This window comes from Pollicipes pollicipes, unplaced genomic scaffold (genome assembly GCF_011947565.3).
Source record: "Pollicipes pollicipes isolate AB1234 unplaced genomic scaffold, Ppol_2.1 Scaffold_3447;HRSCAF=4054_pilon_pilon_pilon, whole genome shotgun sequence".
NCBI classification, from domain to species: Eukaryota; Metazoa; Arthropoda; class Thecostraca; order Pollicipedomorpha; family Pollicipedidae; genus Pollicipes; species Pollicipes pollicipes.
Window position 1 is genome coordinate 35,195,548 of NW_023596297.1, and position 20,260 is coordinate 35,215,807.

Sequence of the window (20,260 nt, forward strand, 5' to 3'; positions counted from 1 at the left end):
CCACCGCCCGCCGAGGATCGCCGCAGCCGCCGGCCGCCGGTCACGTGACTCCGCCCGCCACCGCGGCGTGCCAACGCACCCGACGCTGCGCCCGTCAGGCTGCAGGAAAACCTGCCCAGCCGCTGCGATGGCCGGCCGGTGGTGAAGCAGCTCTGTCAGTCGATGTGAGCGGGGCGCGACGTCGGCTGGTCCCCCGAGAACGCTCGCCCAGGCGCCAGCCCGGGCCGGTCACGGCGGCGCGCCATGGCAAGGATGTGTCTTCCTGCAGTCCGTCGACTGGCTGATGTCAGTGTGGTAAATCCCCTCCCCCACCGGCCCTGATACAACCAACTTCAAGATCAGCACTTTTCGAATCGGTGTCATATATCTGAGGATCGAGCGAATATGTCGTGTGAGCATGTCTGCATCACATATGCAAAACATGGAACCAGCAACAGCCATGTTTCAAATAAAAAGATATGGATGCATCAACAACGCTAGAATGATAAGCACATTATCCTTCATTGATCTTCTTCATGAGGTAAAACGCCTAAAATAAAACCCAAACAAGTTTCTCAGCACACACGCCACACGACTGATCGTCTCGACAAAACGTACGCCAATCGGAGCTCCAGCAACACACGAGTACGCGTGCTCACGGAGCACTTCCAGGCAGCAACGCAGCCCAATGAAATCTTTGTACAGGGACAGGCTCGTACGGAATAGTTTCCAACCGTTGCTCGCTGTCAAAGCACGTCGAAAAACGTCATTCTTCCGGTCCGGTATGTAAAATAACTGTCCTCCTGACTATTTCATTTGGTATTCCAGGAAAGACCATGCCAACCAGTACAGCGATAACAACCACCAAATATGGCCGCCCCACCAGAAAGCACAGGTCAAGTCTCAGCCCTCCAGTTGCACCCACCTGGGTGGACACCCGGACAACTGCTGTATGGCGAGCCCATTGTGTGAAGCTGTCACCGCCACCAATGCCAGAGTGGGCACATATGAACATAATCTTAAGGGTCCCATCGCTTACTTTTTTCTGCGAAACCAACTCAGTATAGCTGAATTCCGAGTACACCTCATTCGATGTCTCCTGTAGAGCAAGCTCGAACCGCAAACTTCTGGCCGTCTTTTTCGGTTCACTGGCAGCTGATTTGGGAGCACTGAGCAGTGGAACAGTCTTGGGCTCTGCCATACTGGTTCATCACTCGATAGATTATCGTTCTGTTTCCACCAGAATGACGCACCCACGCACACCTGGCACTCTCAAACACGAACGCCACCCGCACCACATCACAGAACGTACCCACTCGCCTCACATTTTCGCCATGTTTACAAATCACCTGGTACGATACTGCGCATGCGTATTGGTAACCATGGTTTCAGTACGGTAAATATCATTCGGGATACATATTTCAATTAAATTTCAAATCATTTGTTGATCTTATTTGCTATATTTTAGTCAAAACATGACTAATTTTGAGCCAGTGATATAATGGCATGTCGTGGACTTGCATTCTATATCAATATGTGTAAAAGAAATGCATATAACAAAAAAGTTTTGAATAATGCTCTTGAAAAGAGGCACCATCAATGGATACCAAAAAGAGTTGGAACAGTTCAGTTCTTATATGATACACGGTAGTTTTTCCTTACAACAAATCAGAACCTCATGTTTAACCATATCAAAAAATTAATTTTACCTTAGCATCTCAAAATTTATCGAAAATTTTAACGATATTTTATCAAAAAATAATGTATGAGCTCACAGCTAGGGTACACCAAACAAACATCACCACGGCCTTTTCTTCCGGTCGTAAGCGGTGAGTGCGTGGTGTCAAAATTTGTCCGTGCTGCATGATACGGTAGCCGATGATATTGCATGCCAGCGTGGCATTCCATCGTGTTTGTAGGCGCATGAGAAGTGGTGCATTGTTACGTACATAGCGTGCTAGTGGGGTTATTGTTGGATGTGTTTACCGTTGCGCCGTAAGTGCCTTCACTAGCCAGTGGTCGGTATTCATGCACACATTGTCACTGATGGCCCAGCCTGCAAACCCCACATCCATTGTGCCAGATATCTGTAATATTGGGCTGCTTACCTTTGTGCTCGTGAGCACCTCACCCGGGCCGGGTCAGATTATATTCATGTTTTGTTTGCAGGAGGTGGGATGGGCCAAGTTGTGCTGAATTTTCACTGTGTGTTAAAGTTTTTGAGAGCATTTTGATCCAAAAGGATCATGTTGTCTTGAACATACCTTGATAATCAGCTATTATGTGCTGAAGTTAGTGCAGATTATTATGTTCCTGGCATTGGGATTTACAATGAACATGCTTGCATTGTTGTAACAGTTTTGTTGCTGCTCAGGACATGTTCAGCTTAACATGTGTGTTGAGTGCTGGCTGCTGGACACTATTAAATCCAGCTCATGGACTGATTTGCCAGTGTGTGGTAACTGGCAGAAATGATGACTGGTACCATAGTAGAGCAGTTGGTGAGCCCTAAAGCCCAAATATTCATGACATGTTGACATGACATGACATGACATAATGTTATGCTATACAGGCTGCTGTAACAGTGCTGTCAGCTTGTGATACCAGTTGTCATTCTTGTGTGGGGTATAAGAGGTGGAAACGGCTTCAACCAGCTCATGCTGTTTGCTGGTGCTACAAAATAAACGTCATTGCTGAAATTCACTTACATGGCATAGCCATATAAATTCTTATATCAAAGGCGCTGCATATATAATAAAATACAGGTGTTATTCTCATGAGGAGCTGGTAAGAAATGGCCCTGCTGCACAAACTTTAAATGTGTTTCATTCCTTGGCAGTAAGTTTTGTTCTCCTTTTTGCTGATGCACTTGTTGCCTTAATACACCATATTATTGTACCATGCAAGTGCAGGGCAACATTGGCTCTTCAGAATATCAACATTATTCCTTTGATAATAGAATGGTTGAACAACATTTTTGTAATGCTCTGCCCTGTTTGTTCCTTGGCATGTTGTTTTGTTTTGCGTGACATGGCTATAAAGCAGTTCTACTAGTCCCAGTAAGGCAGGGTTTTTCCCATGTCATCTATGATAGTTTCTTCATTACTGCAAAATATAGTGCATGATCACCTTGCACCATATTTTTGGTCACCATCTTTCATTGAATGTCTGTTTTTTCTAACATCTTGTGTCTTGCTTCCAAGTGGTATTGAAAGTGATCCTAACAAGCTGAGTTGTAAGATCTTTTACACTGAGACGCATGTCAAAGCTTTGAAATATTGTTGCTATGTCATAAATATCCACTGAAAGTTGAGAACATAAGGTAACATAAATTTTATAAAATAGGTCACATTTAGTGCATACAATTGTGTGTAGCTGGTTTATGTAATATTTTGTATCAGTGATAGGTTGTTCTCAAGACCATCATGTTTGTCTCAAGAAAGATGCAAGCACAATCTTGTGAAAGACCGGCATGTTTATATCAGCAGGGATATAAGTGTAATCCTGTGAGCAGGATGAGGCAGGGGCTTCCTTGACATGCCAATTAGTTTGTGAAATGGTATCTTCCAATGTTGGGTCTCTGCTATTGACAGCATTGGAATGCTGTGGTGAAAAAGCACTTCTATTTTTATGGTTTGAGGCTGGTACTGGATCAGGTTATATTAAGCTAGGGTGTAAGAGTAGGGTTATGTTTAGGCTTTTGAATAAATGCTATAATTTTTAATGATTCAGCCCAAACTGGGATTGGATGCATCACTGAAGGTCAGCACCCATATGAAGCAGTGCCATGGCTATTCCATATTGTCATGCACTTCTAGGTAGCAGTGGTCCTTTAAAATGCTCAGCATGAGACAATGTTTCATGGTGTCCATCTGGTCATCTGTCATCGCTGTGGCCACTGTCACAAGCCGGAGTTTGTGCCAGTTGGGCAAATAGTAGCTGGTCATCTGGAGTGACTTGAACCAGCTTTACAGATTGATGAATTAGGATGCAGGCACTGTAACAAACAGAGCTGTTATGATCCACATTTGTAGTTGGGCAAACAAGTATTGACACTTCTTTTACAATGTTGACAGTTGGTGCAGGTGCATGTGCTGTACTGCCCTGTACTGCACTTGCTGCACTGCACTGCACTTCACTGCACTGCACTTGATTACACTTGCTGCACTGCACTATACATGCTGCAGCTGAACAGTAAATCATGAGGGTGCCAATAGTACAGTGGTTAGTGCTTCAGTGTTTATCGCTGCATGACTGGAAAACCAGAGGCACAGGGTTTCAATGCCGTGCAGTGCCACTGCAAGCTTGGAAAATCAGGTACATGGTTTGATGCTGGGCAGTGCCTGCCCAAATCAGAGGTACCCAGTTTGCTGTGTGGTGCCAATTATCCTGCGAGGGCATGAGGCAGGTGACAGCACAATGCCTCATCAATGGAGCTGTCACAACCATTGCTGAGCTGAGCAAACCATTGTAAGGTTGTAATGATAACAACAGTGAATTATGGAAGGACTTGGTTCACAGCCTGATTGATGGGATCGGGTCAAGTGGTTTCAAGTTGAGGACAACCAAAATTACTATTCTACATTAGTTTGGTCAGCTGTGCATCACAGGATATGCTGTGTATTAGCACTAAATTTATGTTTGGCCTAAAATGACCAACACATTTGGTGCATCCCAGCACACCATTCAACAAGGCTTCTGCATATTGAGTCATATAGACCCTAGTGATGCACCATTCTAAATGTGTTATTCATTTTCAGACCATAGGCCAAGATGGGAGCCTACAAGTACATGCAAGAGTTATGGCGCAAGAAGCAGAGTGATGTGATGAGGTACCTGCTGCGTGTCCGCATGTGGCAGTACCGCCAGCTGAACAAGATCCACCGGTGTGTTCGGCCCACCCGTCCCGAAAAGGCCCGCCGCCTGGGATACCGTGCCAAGCAGGGTGAGTCAGCACACTGGTGTGGAAGGCACTGCAGAGCATCTAAAGGTTATTGATCATCTGAAGATAATTGATTGGTTAGTCATCTTGGCACAGGGAGCAGAGGTGCTGCATGCTTGTGGTGTCCCATGGGAAGTGGTTGCCAGTGAGGTTGCTGGCTGACTTTTGAGTTTTAACGCCATCTCCTTGATGATCATGTGACTAACCAGCTTGGCCACGCTGGTTAGGTTGGGAGGCTCATCACTGCAACCGCTGATCATGCAGTGTTATCTGGTAATGAGGATCAGGTACATGATACTGGTGACACCTTGAAGTGTGATTCACACCTCTATGAAATATTCAGAAATATACTGTGCCACTCTTTAAACAAGATACTTGGATTGCTCTACATTTATATGGGGCTTCAAAGTGAAACATCCACCTTGAAGATCAATTATGTAAATCACAGTCCTGTCCTGTTGAGACCTAAATCAGGTTTCAAAGTGAAATAGCCATGTCGAAGATAAAATGGTGCAGTTCATTAGCCCTGCCCTTGTGAAGACCTTAATCCCTTTTAGCCTCTAAGCTACATGCTCAGTTGTATGTGCTGACTTTCAATGGAGACTGTTTCAAGCTCACCTGTGCATCCATGACACCATAATAATATTCAAATTTTGTCAATCCATAAGCCATGTGTCAGTCGAGGCCAACAAAGTTTAATTCTGAGTCATTCATATCGCATTAATGAGCACAATTTTCAGACATAACAGGTGTCAGTTGGCTTTTGATTAGTTTTTTGGAAGCTATGATGGCACAATCAGTGACATATTGACAAGCATATCTACTAAATAGAGAAATTAGGCCATCTAAGTAGTGTTTTCCATTGAAAAATATGTCAATAGTTATAAGCATGATGAAGTGAGTATGCTTCATCATGTGTGGTGCTTCTTTCATTATCATCAAATTTGGAATGTTCTCTTTGAATGTGGGCTGCTTGATCATGCTGCATGTTTCTCTAACATTGCATCATTACCACATTTCACCATGCCATTTGATTGACATTGTTAGTGTAACAGTGGGAGTTTGATACCCATGGGAAACATAAAAGTTACAAATCTCGAGCAGGCTTAAGACCGGAAACACATCAGGAATGGGACAGAACAGATAACAATGACCAGTAGTAAACGGGTCTAGATATGGGCGACATTGGATTTAACAAGCATGAGAGTAACTAAGTATGATATTTGTATGACGTCAACAATGTTGAGTGACCTAAACAACAGAAACATATCTGACCCATAGATGCACCAGTAGTAGACTGGACAGCCATCAGTATGACCTCATATTGACAGCTCATATGTCAAACGGCATTGCGGAGCTAATGCAGGACAAAAACCGATAATGAATGTGTCCCCTTACAACTCTTCTCAAACAAGCTTTTCAATTTCCAGTATCCTTCTACATGATAGGAATGTGGTGGCTCAAAACAGAGGATGGAAGGTATTCAAAATGAGCTGGATGTCATGCATGTAACAGGCAGTTGTGAAGGATGTTCTGTGTGAGGAGTGTTTAATGGAAAAGGTAATGTGTGATACAGAAAGTATATTAACAAAATGTCTCAATGTGATAGTCATGCAGCTTGGATTTTTGTGTTGCATGGCTGATGTGTGAAAAACAACATCTGTGGTGAATAATTAATGTAAAAACAAAACTTATGTAAATTGCATTGTGATGCAGTACTAATTGTCTGTCTTGTTCAAGTATTTTGGACCAACCCACAAATAGTTTTTGATGGGGCTACTTACTAAATATACTTAACACTCACTCATTCTGCATCCCTGTCAAAAGTTTACTTTGTATTGCACTTATTGGGCATCATGTCTTCCCAATGCCCAGACTTAGCTGGTAGCCAGATATCCCAACAATAAGGTCATTAAGGAATACTGGTTTGATAGTTTCTGCAACATGCTGATTTCACTCACCTCACTAGCACATGGAAGTAGTCAATTAAGCCAAACATGCTGCAGTCCAAAATGGTCATGACAGCCAAATATGCTGCAGTCCAAAATGGTCATGACAGCCAGACCACAATTTTTGGTGCCTTCAGCCATCACCATTATGATTAGTTATCACTTCTGGCTGTACAGTTTTGTTTGTCACTTAATACACATGTTTTTAGTGTCCATCATGTGCTTTGACATTGTCTCCCATATAGCAGTTCTGTTTTTATGCAATTGAATAATGAGTCCCAAAAATAGTTACTTAAAAGGGAATGGTCAACATTTTGTGTTGTGAAACTGGTTTTGTGGCAGCACTGCAATTATCCTGATCTTTCTCTGTGTAAGGGCAACCTCTACACATGGGGTTGTCCTAAGGAGGGAAAGTACAGAAACTGACAGCTTACCAACCTAGTTCATGTATTGAATTGGACTGGGGTGGAGCTTAGACTACATGTTAGACTTCATAGGTACCCAATTGTCTGTGGCATGCCATACATTCTGTACAGGCTTACAAGGCAGACATGGAAATATCTGTATCTGGGTCAATGTGGCTGACCAGCATGCATTGATTCCAGGCTCTGGGCGGCGTCAGTGCCGCACCAGCCTGTTCGCGAACCGCCGCTGCAACGCGACCTTGACATGCCTCCCGCTCTTGCCCTGCAGGCTACGTCATCTACCGCGTGCGCCTGCGCCGCGGAGGCCGCAAACGCCCCGTGCACAAGGGCGCCACCTACGGCAAGCCCGTGCACCAGGGCGTCAACGAGCTGAAGCTCAACATCAACCACCAGTCGGTTGCCGAGGGCCGCGTCGGCAAGAAGTGCAACGCCCTGCGTGTGCTCAACTCGTACTGGGTGGGCCAGGACGCCACCTACAAGTACTTCGAGGTGATCCTGGTGGACCCGGCGCACAAGGTGAGCGCGCGCGCGCGGAGGAGCGTGCTTCTGCCGGGATGTGCCGCGTGGGTTGGAAGTGGGTCCGGCGCGGGCGGTCTTCCTCTGTGTAAGGACGGCTTTTCCTCATAGGGCTGTCCTAAGGAGAGGAAGTACAGAAACTGACAGCTTACCAACCTGGCTCATGTCTTAAATTGGACCAGGGTGGAGCTTAGACCACATGCTATGTTGGTGGAATAGATGGTTAGGTACAAATGGAGTGACATGATATTTGATGATGTAGGAGCAGAGGTGTATTATTTGTGTACTGATGTAACCTTTAGAATGTAGCATGTGGATTAGAACACAGCTGATGAAGCATGTAGAAATGTCCTAGGGAGGATGAACCATACCCTTTCGTACCGCGGGCAACAAAAAGTGCCAGAAAATTTGGTCGTTTATTTGGATCTTTGCTGTGGGACAGTGGGGCCTGGGCTCACACAGCGAACACTCATTTACTAGCTGGCGCACTAATTCCAGAAATCGGTCTGATTAATCAAAAAGCCCAGATTGAACATGGAAGCCAAAATAGGTAGTGATGTGGATGAAGAGAACAGTACAATATTCGTGGTCTTCGACGACGTCAATGTTTGGAATTCTTGTCACATGTCCATGGGGCATGCAAAGTTGATGGAGACAAGCCTAGGAATGCACGCACATTGCGTAAACGTGTCATGTTCATTGTACACGATGCACACGGTCGGAGATGGTCAGTCACCAGTGTGGCTTGTTTTGACTGCGGTGATTTCTTGGCTGCAAGGTTCAGCACCATTTTATGCCTGATGGCCTCGGATCCTGCTTTGCCACGTCACTTAGTTATCCGTCACTTAGCCCTGGCCTCATCGGCCGTCTGTGACATGCCTTCCCCGGCCGTCTCTGACCTGGCTTCCTCGGCTGTCTAATCTGGCTTCCTCGACCGTCTCTGGCCTGGCTTCCTCGACCGTCTCTGACCTGGCTTCCTCGGCCGTCTGATCTGGCTTCCTCCGCCGCCTCTGACCTGGCTTCCCCGGCCGTCTCGGACTTGGCTTCCTCTTCCGTATCTGACCTGGCTTCCTCGGCTGTCTCCTCGGTCGTCTCTGACCTGCCTTCATCGGCCTCCTCTGACCCGGCTTCATCGGCCTTCTCTGACCTGCCGTCATGGGCCGTCTCGGGCCTGTCTTCATCGGCCGCCTCCGACCCGACTTCGTCGGCCGTTTCTGACCTGCCGTCATCGGCCATCTCTGGCCTGTCTTCATCGACCGTCTCTGACCTGGCTGTCCGTGCCGCAGGCGATCCGGCACGACGCGAAGGTCAACTGGATCTGCAACGCCGTGCACAAGCACCGCGAGCTGCGCGGCAAGACCTCGGCCGGCCGCAAGCACCGCGGCCTGGGCCACGGCCGCAAGTTCAACAACACCAAGGGCGGCTCGCGGCGCGCCAACTGGCTGCGGCGCAACACGCTTTCTCTGCGCCGGAAACGATAGCCTGTCTCGCCCCGCCCCTCCGTGTGTGTGTCCGTGTCGCGCGGCCGGGCCGACGTGGAATACACGCGTCTCCTTCTTGGGCACCGGTGTGTTTGTGTGGCGGAGGATGGGCAGAGGCGAGACGGTGCTCTGCGGTCCAGGCATGAGAAGACGGCGGCTGCAGCGAGCGTGCAGGGACTCTCCTTGTGATCAAGTTCAGGAGATGCTGTGACATCCGTTCCTGGCCCATTTGGGATCTACGAGGCTCTTAGTTGTGCCAGTAGTGTGTTGTTCGCGCAGCAGCAACTTGCAGCTGTGACGTCCACGGGCGCGACGGGAGGCCTGCGTCACATTACACCGCACCAATGGGCGCTGTCTGGCCGCGCGGTCGAAGTACCCGAAAGACTCGGTTACTATTTTTATTGTAGTACACCAAATACGGTAGCATTCTGGTTCATGGCTTTGCGATCATGGACGGCGATTGGATGTTTCAGCATTCCATGCGCTCTGGACTTGTTCGCGGAAGTTTGCTTCCCAAAGCGGGATTGATGGGCAAGGTCTACAAACTGAGGCTAGGTCGCCCGCGGTGCTCACTGAGGTTTAGGGATGGCGGCGAGGCTGGTGGCTGATGTAGATCTGCGTACACCCCTGCGCCTGTAGCCGGGTGGAAATTCTGAATTTGAGGGAAAAAGAGGGCAGGGATCAGGGTTGGGGCGAACGGAAGACGATCCGGCGACATCTATGCATCGGGCGACGGACTAATAGTTCGGAAAAATCACGGTGATGAACTTCCAGATATTGATTCGGGCCGCGCTTTAATACCTTGGGCTCGATGTATAGAGCGGTCTACGGCGCAATCTCCCAAGAACGTATGTGGGCAGCTGGACACCAGGTTTACCGTGCTCCAGCATTCTGGATCCAGCCATTCTTACGCCATCAAAGGCTGTTCATACATGCTATTAAACGTTTTTGCTGTTGAAAACGACCTTCTACCAAACGGGTTTTCTGTGTGTCACCTTCAGCCCGCGTGTCCCACAGCAGCACACCGGCATTTGACCAGCATGAGTGATAAAACAATGAGCGAATCAGTAGTGGAGTAACCGCCACTGAACACGTATACCGTATATCGTAGTATTTCGCCTCAGCCGATGACGGTCGGTGGTAGGAGAGGGCATTGATGTGCTGGTCCGGCATTCATTCTTCCCTGGCGTCATTGCGTGAACGCAACGACGTAACCCACTGTACTATCTCTTCTTAATCATAAGGGTGCTGAACGACAAAACGTCAATTTCGTCTAGTTATTGTGCGGGGTTATGAACCAGTGCAGGTTAGCACAGGTGGCGCTGAGCATGACGCCAGCCATCTATTCGTATGGCAGAGGAAGTGATGGTCTCGTCCGAAACTTCTGTGGCCATGCTCAGCGCAGTGTCATGTCGACAGTGCGTCGGCTGCTCCACGGGCAATACGTGGGGAATTGGGCATTTGCCGCGTGGCTAGTGTTGCACGTGACAGTGAAGCGGCACCATTTCGATGAGATTATTCATGCTTTCTTGAGAAGATTGCAAATATCCTACGCTTGCACGCCGAAGTCGGGGCTCGGAGTGAAATTGATGGCTACAGGTGACGGCAGGTGACCTGCAGCGATCAGATAACATTGCGGTCTTTGCCGGCGAGCCCGTATGTCCGCGATGAAGTGTCAGCAAACAAGCGGCTATACTGCGGTGTTCCTCGGCGATGTTCGCGCACGGCAGCTTCTTCAGGGAGGCTTGACATAGGTGAGCATTAAGCGGCTCCCGGCTTCCCGGAGCCTCGAAACCACACCCAATCAACTAATACTTCCATAAGCTACTTCGCAATGCCTTCTGTTGAGTACCGTTAGCCAGATCCAGCTAATTTTGCATATCCCGTACGTTTATTACCGCACATGTGACCCATGCTGTCCTGCTGGCTAACATACGACACCCAAGCACCCAAAGAAGGCAAAGGCAGTGTACATGCGTTCACTTGGATCATACAGGGCCCGTGTGACCCCCCGCCGCGCCCCACGCGCACTGTCCGCCGCCGGTGGGGCGTCGACAAGTGGCGCAGCTCAAGGCGTGACAAATACGCCGGGCTTCGCGTCGCAGCTATGCCGACGAGTGCGCCGGGAGACAGTGCGGAGTGACGACACGAAACACGGGTGCGGTGTGTGGAGTGCGACTTTGTCGCATCTCACCGCGTGCGAAATGACGTCACGGACAGCTGGCTGCACAGACCACGGATGTCCTGTGTATCGCGCGCTGTTCGCGGACTGCGATCAGCGAGAACGTAGCTCGCTTCTGCACGTACCAGCAATCGCGGGTGAGAGCTAGGCCATATTTTGATCGTCGCCCTGTTCCGTCGCTGGAACCTTTTGCTGGACACACGGAGGCATTGATCACCGCGACGCAAACCCCGTCTTCATACGCTGACCCAGAGTATTGACTACATGGGCGGATTCTGCGAACAGGGCGATCCTCCGATCTGAGAGCACTGCATTGTTCCCATGCACCAAACGCCGCGGTCACGTGGAGCGTTTCAAAAGCGCCGCCTATGTCCCGACTCTGTTTTCCAGATGCCAGAGCATCACGCAGTCGCCACGTCACTGCCGTGATCCAGCCCTTCGACTGCCACTCCGCAGCCGCCTTCTCGGCGCCCGGACGGCCGATGACGTCTCACGCCGCGTCACCTCCCCGCCCGTGCTGGGCGCCTCCTCCACCGCCGCTTTTAGGGAGGCTGGCCACCAGCGGCACGTGACCTTCGCGGGTGGCCGGCGACCGCACGCGGCTCCTTGCCAGGGATCCCCTCCGCGTCAGCGGTCGGCGATAGCCCAGCAGCTCACCTCCTGCTCTGGCTCGAGTGGGGACCGTTCAGCATGGCGCCTGTGGACAGGGCAGGACATTCTGAGCCGCAGAACATGGCGAGAAGTAACGGACAACCGCGTCTTGGCTACCGCTCTTTCCAACACTCAACGGAGCAAGGGCGGTAGAGAGCTGAAGCGTCTCATCGCCTTGTAACTAGTCGATATAACATTTTATTTTTGTCGGCCATCAACCTTTGCGTGGTGCATGTTCATGCATGCAACGTGGCTCTCCAAGGCACATTTTTCCAGCCACGATGATGATAACGCTTTTCGATGCGTTTACATACGCACAAGTGCTTTCATTCGTCATTGCCAGCCGACGGCTCGAGCCTGCGCTCAGTTCCTCCGTCGGCCGTCACGCCAACTAACCTCCGCTGTTGTACAACTGCCTCTTGTTGTAGGCGCGCCGGTCGGTCCGCAGGGCGCGGCAGCAGTGGTACAGCACCAGGTACAGCGTGGCGGCCACCGCCGCCAGCACGGAGCCGGCGCACAGCAGCAGGAAGCTGGAGCTCAGTGGGAGCGCGTACTGGACCACGCCGGCGGCCACCCCGCGACCTGAGGCCACAGAGGTCAATCAGACGGGGTATCAGGTTATACCGCGGCCTGCGGTCGAGGGTATCAGGTCAATGAGAGACGCTCCATACCTCGCCGGCGGCCACCACGTGACCTGAGGTTATAGATGTCAAGTATGTCGGAGACATACCTTACCAGGCATTTGGCCAAGTCACAACCATGCGTGGTAACGACGTATCCTAGTCGTACTGCTGCCACATATACAAGTTGCAATATCTTCATCGATTTGCACGCACAAATGGTGGCCCGCGGGCGAGACGTGAAACAAGCGCCAGCTCACCGATGCCGTAGTGGGCGGCTGTGATGACGGCCTGCAGGGAGGCCTCGACCACAGGACGGCCGCGGTCGGAGGCGAACAGCACAGCTGCCATCCAGGCCAGGTGCAGCGTGAACATCTCCAGCGACTCAGCCACCAGCACCAGCCACGGCTCCGTGATGTACGCGTAACCTGCCGCGGCCGAATCAGAACCTCAGAAGTCTGCCCTCAGACGTCCCAGACCACTCTGCGACTCAGAACCTCAGAGCTGCCCTCAAACAGACCCTCTGCCGGCGGCGGGGCAGAGCCTCAGGAGTCTGCCCTCAGACGCTCCAGACCACTCTGCCGCGGCCGGGGCAGAGCCTCAGGAGTCTGCCCTCAGACGCTCCAGACCACTCTGCCGCGGCCGAGTCAGAACCTCAGGAGTCTGCCCTCAGACGCTCCAGACCACTCTGCCCCACCGGCGGCCGTCAGGAGTGCTCGACGCTCCAGACACTTGCCGCGGCCGGTTCAGATGCACAGGAGTCTCTAAGAAGTCAGCGACACTCTGACAACGGCCGTCGAACCTCAGGAGTCTGCCCTCAACCGGACCCTCTGCCGCGCGGGCAGAGCTCAGGAGTTGCCCTCAGACCTCCAGACCCTCTGCCGCGGCCGAGTGAACCTCAGAGCCTCAGGCTCCAGTCTGCCTCCTCCTCAGACGCTCAGACACTCTGCCGGCCGGGGCGAGCCTCAGGAGTCGCCCTCAAGTCCAGCCACTCTGCCCGGCCGGGTCAGAACACTCAGGAAGTCTGAGGTCTCCCTCAGGGACCAACTCTGCCGCTGCCCAGAACCAGGACTGCACTCAAGCGCTCCCGACCGACGGGGGGCGAGCCTTCAGACCGCCCCCAGACCACGGCTCACGCCGGACCTCGTCTGCCCTCAGACGCTCCAGACCACTCTGCGCGGCCGCAACCTCCGTGTCCAGAACTCTCAGCCTCAGAGTCGCCCTCAGACGCTCCAGACCACTCCGCCGCGGCCAGGTCGGAATCTCAGGAGAGAGAAAAAAAAATGGTCGGAGCAGATCAGGTGCGCGGGTCCCTGATGACGTCACGGTAATGGTCGGAGCAGATCAGGCGCACGGATCCCTGATGACGTCACGGTAATGGTCGGTGCAGATCAGGCGCGCGGATCCCTGATGACGTCACGGTAATGGTCGGTGCAGATCAGGCGCGCGGATCCCTGATGACGTCATGGTTATGGTCGGCGCAGACCAGGCGCACGGATCCCTGATGATGTTTGGTGGATCACAGGGATGAGGGCATCAGCGAGACATCAGTGTCCCCACTACAGGCAGCCTGAGCCCTATGCAGCAAGGGCACGCAAGTAAACAAAAGGAATCACTGAAAACCCAGCTTAGCACACCGCGGGCGTGCGAAACTCCTTGTATGACCAAAAAAGCACTAGAGGCCGTTGGCCTGTTTTGATGTGTACATGTCCTCCTCAATTTTCCATTGTCCACGTGTCAGTGCATGCAACATATCAAAATTATGCACATACCGATGCATGTTATGCACGCACATATTAACACATGTAATACATCTGAGAAGTGTGGGAGGGAGGGGGCACGTGCCGCAGTGGTCACTCCGTGAATACGCCCCTGCGGGCAGCGGCGAGCAGCGGTCAACGTCAGAGGTAGCAATAAGCACACAGTCACGCCCCCCGCCCCGTGCCGTCGGCTCCGTCACGCTACCCAGACGCATGGGGTAACTAGCAGTCCCTGACGCTGGGCCTCGGTATGTAACGCTGCATGTTGTCATCGAGCCTGTTGCATCGAGAACAGGCGATTGGACGACAAGGGGAACGTCAGTAGACGAGGTGGTTGACCTTGCATGGGCGCTGATCATGGCAGATATATTTTAATTTGATCGTACCGTAGCTGTATCGGCTTCAGTGCAATCAAAACGAGCCGGGGGTGCACGATTCTGCACACGGGTCTGTTGAACCTGACAAGTTTGGGCTTGATTTAGATTCAAGAGAGCAGCTCGCCGAAGAACAGTCGCGATGTCTTGGCAAAATTAGCTGCACATTTTTTCAGGCGGCTCGCTGTCTGCCACAGACATCCTGCATGAATCCGGGCACCGGGCCCATGCGCCCGGCACGACTTGACTTGTCAGCATCAGAGTTCAGCAGCCTGTCAGCTATGTCAGTCCGAGCCTGAGAACCCACTGTTCCCTCAGCAGGCAATTCGCGGCATGCATTTGACATGCTGATCACGTGACCAGTGACGCGGCAATCGGCGCTCCTCGCTGTCAATCAGCTACACAAAACACCAGCAGACTGGCATAGGCTGAGCTGGACTGGCAAACAGTCTGCACGCAGACGAATAGCAGAACGTCAGAAGGTGTTGAACACCTCTACGGCGCCACATGAAAAAGGTGCCTTAGGCATGTAAGTGAAGGGAGTGGGCACGGCACTGCCCAGCCTCTTTTCCGTAATGCTTTGCGTTCACCACGTGGTTACGCATGAACGAAACTGACTTGAAGCATGGTTAAGTCCTTCCCACTTTCGGGGCCATTTCTACGCCCATGACGCTTCGCGCACGAGTTCCTCTCAACGGCAGCCGACCGGTTACGTCAGTGCCCACCGCCGAGGCGGCTTTGGAAGGCCACTCTGCCTCGTGCGACGCCTCCGGGTGGCGTGCTGCAGATCCGGCCGTGAATGCGGAGTGGATCCGGCCGGCCGCCGGCCACTTTGACACGGGCGGAAGGCGCTGCTCATTTCCATCCCGCGGCTGTCGCCATTGTGTGCGGGGTGGAGCCGTGTCATGAGAGCTGCCGCCGCTGCCACCGCTGTCAGAGCTGCCGGTCGCGCTCCGCAGGCGACCGCCTATTGTGATGCGCTGGCGATTTTGTAGTGTGCCTTTTGACGGATATGGTACTGTCCAAACGTATGGTAAACCGATTCGGCTTATCTTCACCAAGTTGTTTAACTGCTTGCTACAAAGCTGGTATTCTTTTGGACGTTGACAAGCTATAATACCGAGGAGTTTTTAGCCTTTCTTGTTCAAATGCCATTGCATTGACTACAGGACAAAAGAGATCAAGAGGTAGGAAAATAACCACAGCACCGGCGAGAGCTGAGAGTGGCTCCGGATCCAAACACCTGACACCGCAAAGTGACAGCCAGATCGTCGCGGCGGTACTTACTGACGTAGCGAACAATGTAGATGATGAACGCGACGATAAAGACGTGGTGGTGGCCGCAGTAGGCGACGAGCGCCTCAGCCCTCAGCAGGAACGGCAGCAGCACCAGCGTGCCAGCCGTCAGACTGAGGCCGTTCTGCAGCTGCGAGCCGCCCAGGCCGCGCACGTGGCCATACAGGAACGTCTCGAGGAAGCCCCAGAACACGCCGAGCAGCACGAGCGCACACACGACGCCGAAGAACTCGCAGTTGAACACGTTCTTGGCCAGCAGGCGCCAGTACTGACGGCAGTCGGAGGGGAAGCCGGGTCGAACAGGCACCACGGACGCCAGCACCACGCAGACCAGCATGAGTGCGGAGAAGGCGCACATGCTGGGCCGGAAGTCCGGCCGTCCCGCCACCTCGCCCTGCACGTCCAGCACGTAGCCGCAGACGGGCGCGAACGTAGCGAGCCCGAGAAGCGCCCAGAGCGCCTCCCGACCGTAGTCGGAGTCGTGGCGGCGGCGCAGCAGCAGCGTCGTCGCGTTCACCAGCACCAGCGCCAGCGCCAGCAGCGCCTCGGTGGCGGCGCGCAGGCCGAAGTACAGCCAGAGCGTGAAGCCGGGGTCACCGACGGTCTCGCGACACAGCTCGGGGCCGAAGAGCGGCGGCTCGCTCAGCTGACGCACGGCGCAGCGGAGGCGACAGCCTGACACGCGGCCGCAGACCAGGCTGCGGTACGACTCGCCCGCGCGCCGGAAGTCGACCAGCGGGTACCAGCAGGCGGGCTCGCCAGCGCGCGGCAGCCGGCGCGGCAGCGAGGCGTTCAGCACGAGCCCACCGCCGGCGTCCAGCACCTCGCACTGCGTGATGCGGCCGGCGCCCTCCAGGCAGAGGTGCGGCGGCGCGGTCGGCTGTGGCGCGCCGGCCTCGCAGCGGTACGCGCAGTCGAGCACGTGGTAGGCGCGCGCCTCGGTGTCGCCGTCGCTGCAGCCGTCGACACACAGCTCGCTGCCGATCATGCTGCCGCGCGGGCCGCAGCTGAGGAAGAGCTCAGGCGACCGCGGCGGGAGCCGCTCCACCGGCGGCACCAGCAGCAGACACGGGTAGGCGGCGGCGCACACCAGCAGCGAGGCGACCAGCAGCGGCTTGTAGCTGCCCATCCGGTCGGCGAGCGGGCCGCCCAGCAGCGGGCCGGCGCAGCTGACGAACGGCAGCACCAGCTGCAGCCAGCTCTGGTCGGCGGCAGTCAGGCCCAGCGTCGACAGATGCAGCGTGACGAACGGCAGCACGCAGCCGATCCCTGTGGCGGGGGCGGGCCGGATCACGGCGCGCGCGTCTGCGCTGTGCGTCGCGCGGGGTGGGGTCGGGACTGGAGCTGGCTTCGCAGCAGTGGCGCAGCGGCGAGTGCTACACTTGTTTGCGTGATAATGCGATGGGGGAACACGGCGTCACGAACACCAGATGCGTTGCATTGCGTGCACTTAAAAGTAGTGCAGTGTAATAATGAATTACGATTGGTTCACCAGAACTGATTTCGTTAGGTGCGGTACAACTATTCTGAAGGAACAGGGCGGACATTGTGGGGGTGTTGAACAGTGCTCTGGGGGAGGAAATGGCACTGGTGCTCGCTACGACGCACCGTCCGTCAACATGTGACGTACCGCTGCTGCGATGCTCAAGCACTTCAGAATACGGTCATGCGCTCTGGTTTGTTAAAGGGCATGCATAAAGCCTCCAGCTCCAGCGCATCGTAGCCGGTGAACTGGATGGTCTAAGCTGCCAATCACCCCTCAGGCTTAACTCAACTATGGAGATGATTGGCATAATATCGCACTTTGAGCTGACTGCATAACCGGCTGACGAACTAAAACAGAATTACGGCCGATGATGAATTACGGACAACAGAGGGCCGCCGGACAATAATGATAGGCTTACCTCCGTAGAACGCGAACAGCATCACCCGCAGAGGCAGCAGCTCGGTCTTGCAGGGCGCCATGGCTCCGCCGCGCGGCTCCCAGACGGCCGTGCGTCACAGGGGCCCGGTGCCAGGCACACTTGTGCGGCTGCGGCGCCTATCTCGGCCGCACCTGTGGACAGGTCAGTTGGGCTGGGCGCCCCCTGGCGGCAGCGATCGATCACGGGCGATGGGGGCCGGAGGGCGAGGAGTTCAGAGAGGCAGGCTGGTTACGAGGAAACCGACGGATGGTTCAGTTGAGGCGGCGCGTGCTGGTTTTTTTTTGCGTTGGGATGAACGTGTTTTTTTAGCGGGCATTTATTGATCATCGGAACGGTAGTTTGCCACGCCTCTCCTTTACAGTTGTGACATGAAATTCAGGATATGGTAAGTCGACGCCTAAGTCACATCTGCTGAATGCAACGCACTGTGGTGCTAATTAAAACAAAAAAAAAGCATTAACAAACAGAGTGACACGAGCCTACGGACGGGTGTTCGCCTTTGTGAAGTCACAATGATGTTATACTCGTTCGCCTTTGTGAAGTCATAATGATGTTGTACTCGTTCGCCTTTGTGAAGTCATAATGATGTTATACTCGTTCGCCTTTGTGAAGTCATAATGATGTCATACTCGTTCGCCTTTGTGAAGTCATAATGACGTTATACTCGTTCGCCTTTGTGAAGTCATAATGATGTTATACTCGCCCGCCTTTGTGAAGTCATAATGATGTTATAATCGTTCGGCTTTGTGAAGTCATAATGATGTTATACTCGTTCGCCTTTGTGAAGTCATAATGATGTTATACTCGTTCGCCTTTGTGAAGTCATAATGATGTTATACTCGTTCGCCTTTGTGAAGTCATAATGATGTTATACTCGTTCATCAGGTATGCGTTTGCCGATGAATATCCAACCGAGGAGGACAGCGTATATTTTAAATGAAAACCAGAGTAACTGCTGTCCTGCCGACGTTCACAGATCAAAAGTATCACCGCTTTTTGTATTTTACCGTGATAGGTTAAAGATCGCACGTTGAACCGTCAGCTGTGTGATTTGCCCCGGCACAAGGATCCATGCAGAAGTGAGCGCGAGGTCAATACTTACCGCAATGAAATCGGATGAAATACACATATTTAAGTCAACACTTGCTCCGCACCAGGGTACCAGATACGCGCGGCGCAGTGACGGCTTCTGACAAACCTGGTTCATTGCGACCAGGGGTGAAGGCGGATTTCCATGCTATAGTTAGTTGTAGGATCTGCGTAAGTCAATGCACAAATGCCCATTTGGTTTATGTTTTAAGTCATCCAGGACAGACCAGATTAAACCATTCGACGCGACACTGTTGAAATGATCCCGGAACGAGAACATAGATGAATGATAACTGATATGAAACGTGGGAAGATACGCTTCACTTGTCTTGTCATTCGAGGTGAGGAAAACCATAACTTTAAAGTCATCCATATTTGGATGGCGGACAACCTAAGATAGGCGATTGGAACTCCGGTCGTCTCACGCCAGGTCCTCTGGTTTGAGCTCCGGTCGTCTCACGCCAGGTTCGCTGGCTTCAGGCCGATTGTTTATTTACAACTATATGCTCTCAACCTTGAAGCTAAGACCCCGAAGCTGGTCTTACCTGTGCGAAGAGCGATCTAACCGTTCCGCCTCTTGCGCGACCTCTCCCGGCGCCGGCCAGGACACGGCGGGGGCGAGGGACCGAGGTCGCCCGGCACCCCCGAGAACGGCGCGCGTCGTCGCCCCTGTCCGGCTGCCGCGGACGGACCGACTGGTCGGCGGAGGCGGCCGCTCCGGGCCCGACCCTCACGGCGGCAGGGGCGTCGCCAGGCGGGCGGGCAGGGGTGCCACGCGCCGGCTGGGGGTGGGGCTGCCGGAGGACGGCTGAGAGCGAGGCCAGAAGGTAGCATCCGCCTGCCGCAGTCAGGGTTGGGACATGAGGCGGTCTTGGAAGGGAATGTGGAACGCTGTCGGGATGAAGACGCGTAGAGAAGCAGGAAGAAAATGCTACATGGGGACCATGCTACGTGTGCGGGGCCATGGTCACTGACGGTTAGCCGCCACTAAGGGCACGGGGCTTAACGCTGCAAATGCATGCCAAGCTCTGCGTCTCAATGCAGAGCAGGGATTATGGTGTAATGAGCGAA

The 20,260-nt window shown here is 52.9% G+C and overlaps 2 protein-coding genes across 2 annotated transcripts; one reads left to right on the top strand and one right to left on the bottom strand.

Moving 5' to 3' along the window:
• Positions 1 to 1,769: 1,769 nt before the first annotated feature.
• RpL15 (ribosomal protein L15) lies at positions 1,770 to 9,375 on the top strand. Its single transcript, XM_037214471.1, has 4 exons — positions 1,770 to 1,808; positions 4,740 to 4,924; positions 7,564 to 7,811; positions 9,098 to 9,375. The coding sequence occupies exons 2-4, from the start codon at positions 4,753 to 4,755 to the stop codon at positions 9,290 to 9,292; spliced, it is 615 nt and encodes a 204-aa protein (XP_037070366.1). The 5' UTR covers positions 1,770 to 1,808; positions 4,740 to 4,752; the 3' UTR covers positions 9,293 to 9,375.
• Positions 9,376 to 10,826: 1,451 nt separating this feature from the next.
• Positions 10,827 to 19,868, bottom strand: LOC119092498 (uncharacterized). The gene is made up of 7 exons (XM_037215459.1): positions 19,735 to 19,868; positions 18,080 to 18,231; positions 17,071 to 17,444; positions 16,167 to 17,025; positions 13,006 to 13,173; positions 12,522 to 12,707; positions 10,827 to 12,171 (listed from the first exon to the last, which is right to left on the bottom strand). Exons 2-7 carry the CDS (start codon positions 18,138 to 18,140, stop codon positions 12,128 to 12,130), a joined length of 1,692 nt encoding a protein of 563 aa, XP_037071354.1. The 5' UTR covers positions 18,141 to 18,231; positions 19,735 to 19,868; the 3' UTR covers positions 10,827 to 12,127.
• Between the last annotated feature and the right edge of the window lie 392 nt (positions 19,869 to 20,260).

Bases quoted from the DNA above. Each gene is read 5' to 3' on its own strand.
- RpL15 (XM_037214471.1), top strand. From the start codon at position 4,753: ATGGGAGCCTACAAGTACATGCAAGAGTTATGGCGCAAGAAGCAGAGT. The intron at 4,925-7,563 runs GTGAGTCAGCAC...CTTGCCCTGCAG, and splicing joins GGGATACCGTGCCAAGCAGG to GCTACGTCATCTACCGCGTG. The intron at 7,812-9,097 runs GTGAGCGCGCGC...TCCGTGCCGCAG, and splicing joins TGGTGGACCCGGCGCACAAG to GCGATCCGGCACGACGCGAA.
- LOC119092498 (XM_037215459.1), bottom strand. From the start codon at position 18,140: ATGGCGCCCTGCAAGACCGAGCTGCTGCCTCTGCGGGTGATGCTGTTC. The intron at 17,026-17,070 runs GCCGGCGCGCCA...CTCTGCCTGGAG, and splicing joins ACTGCGCGTACCGCTGCGAG to GGCGCCGGCCGCATCACGCA. The intron at 12,172-12,521 runs GTTAGTTGGCGT...CCCTGTCCACAG, and splicing joins GCAGTTGTACAACAGCGGAG to GCGCCATGCTGAACGGTCCC.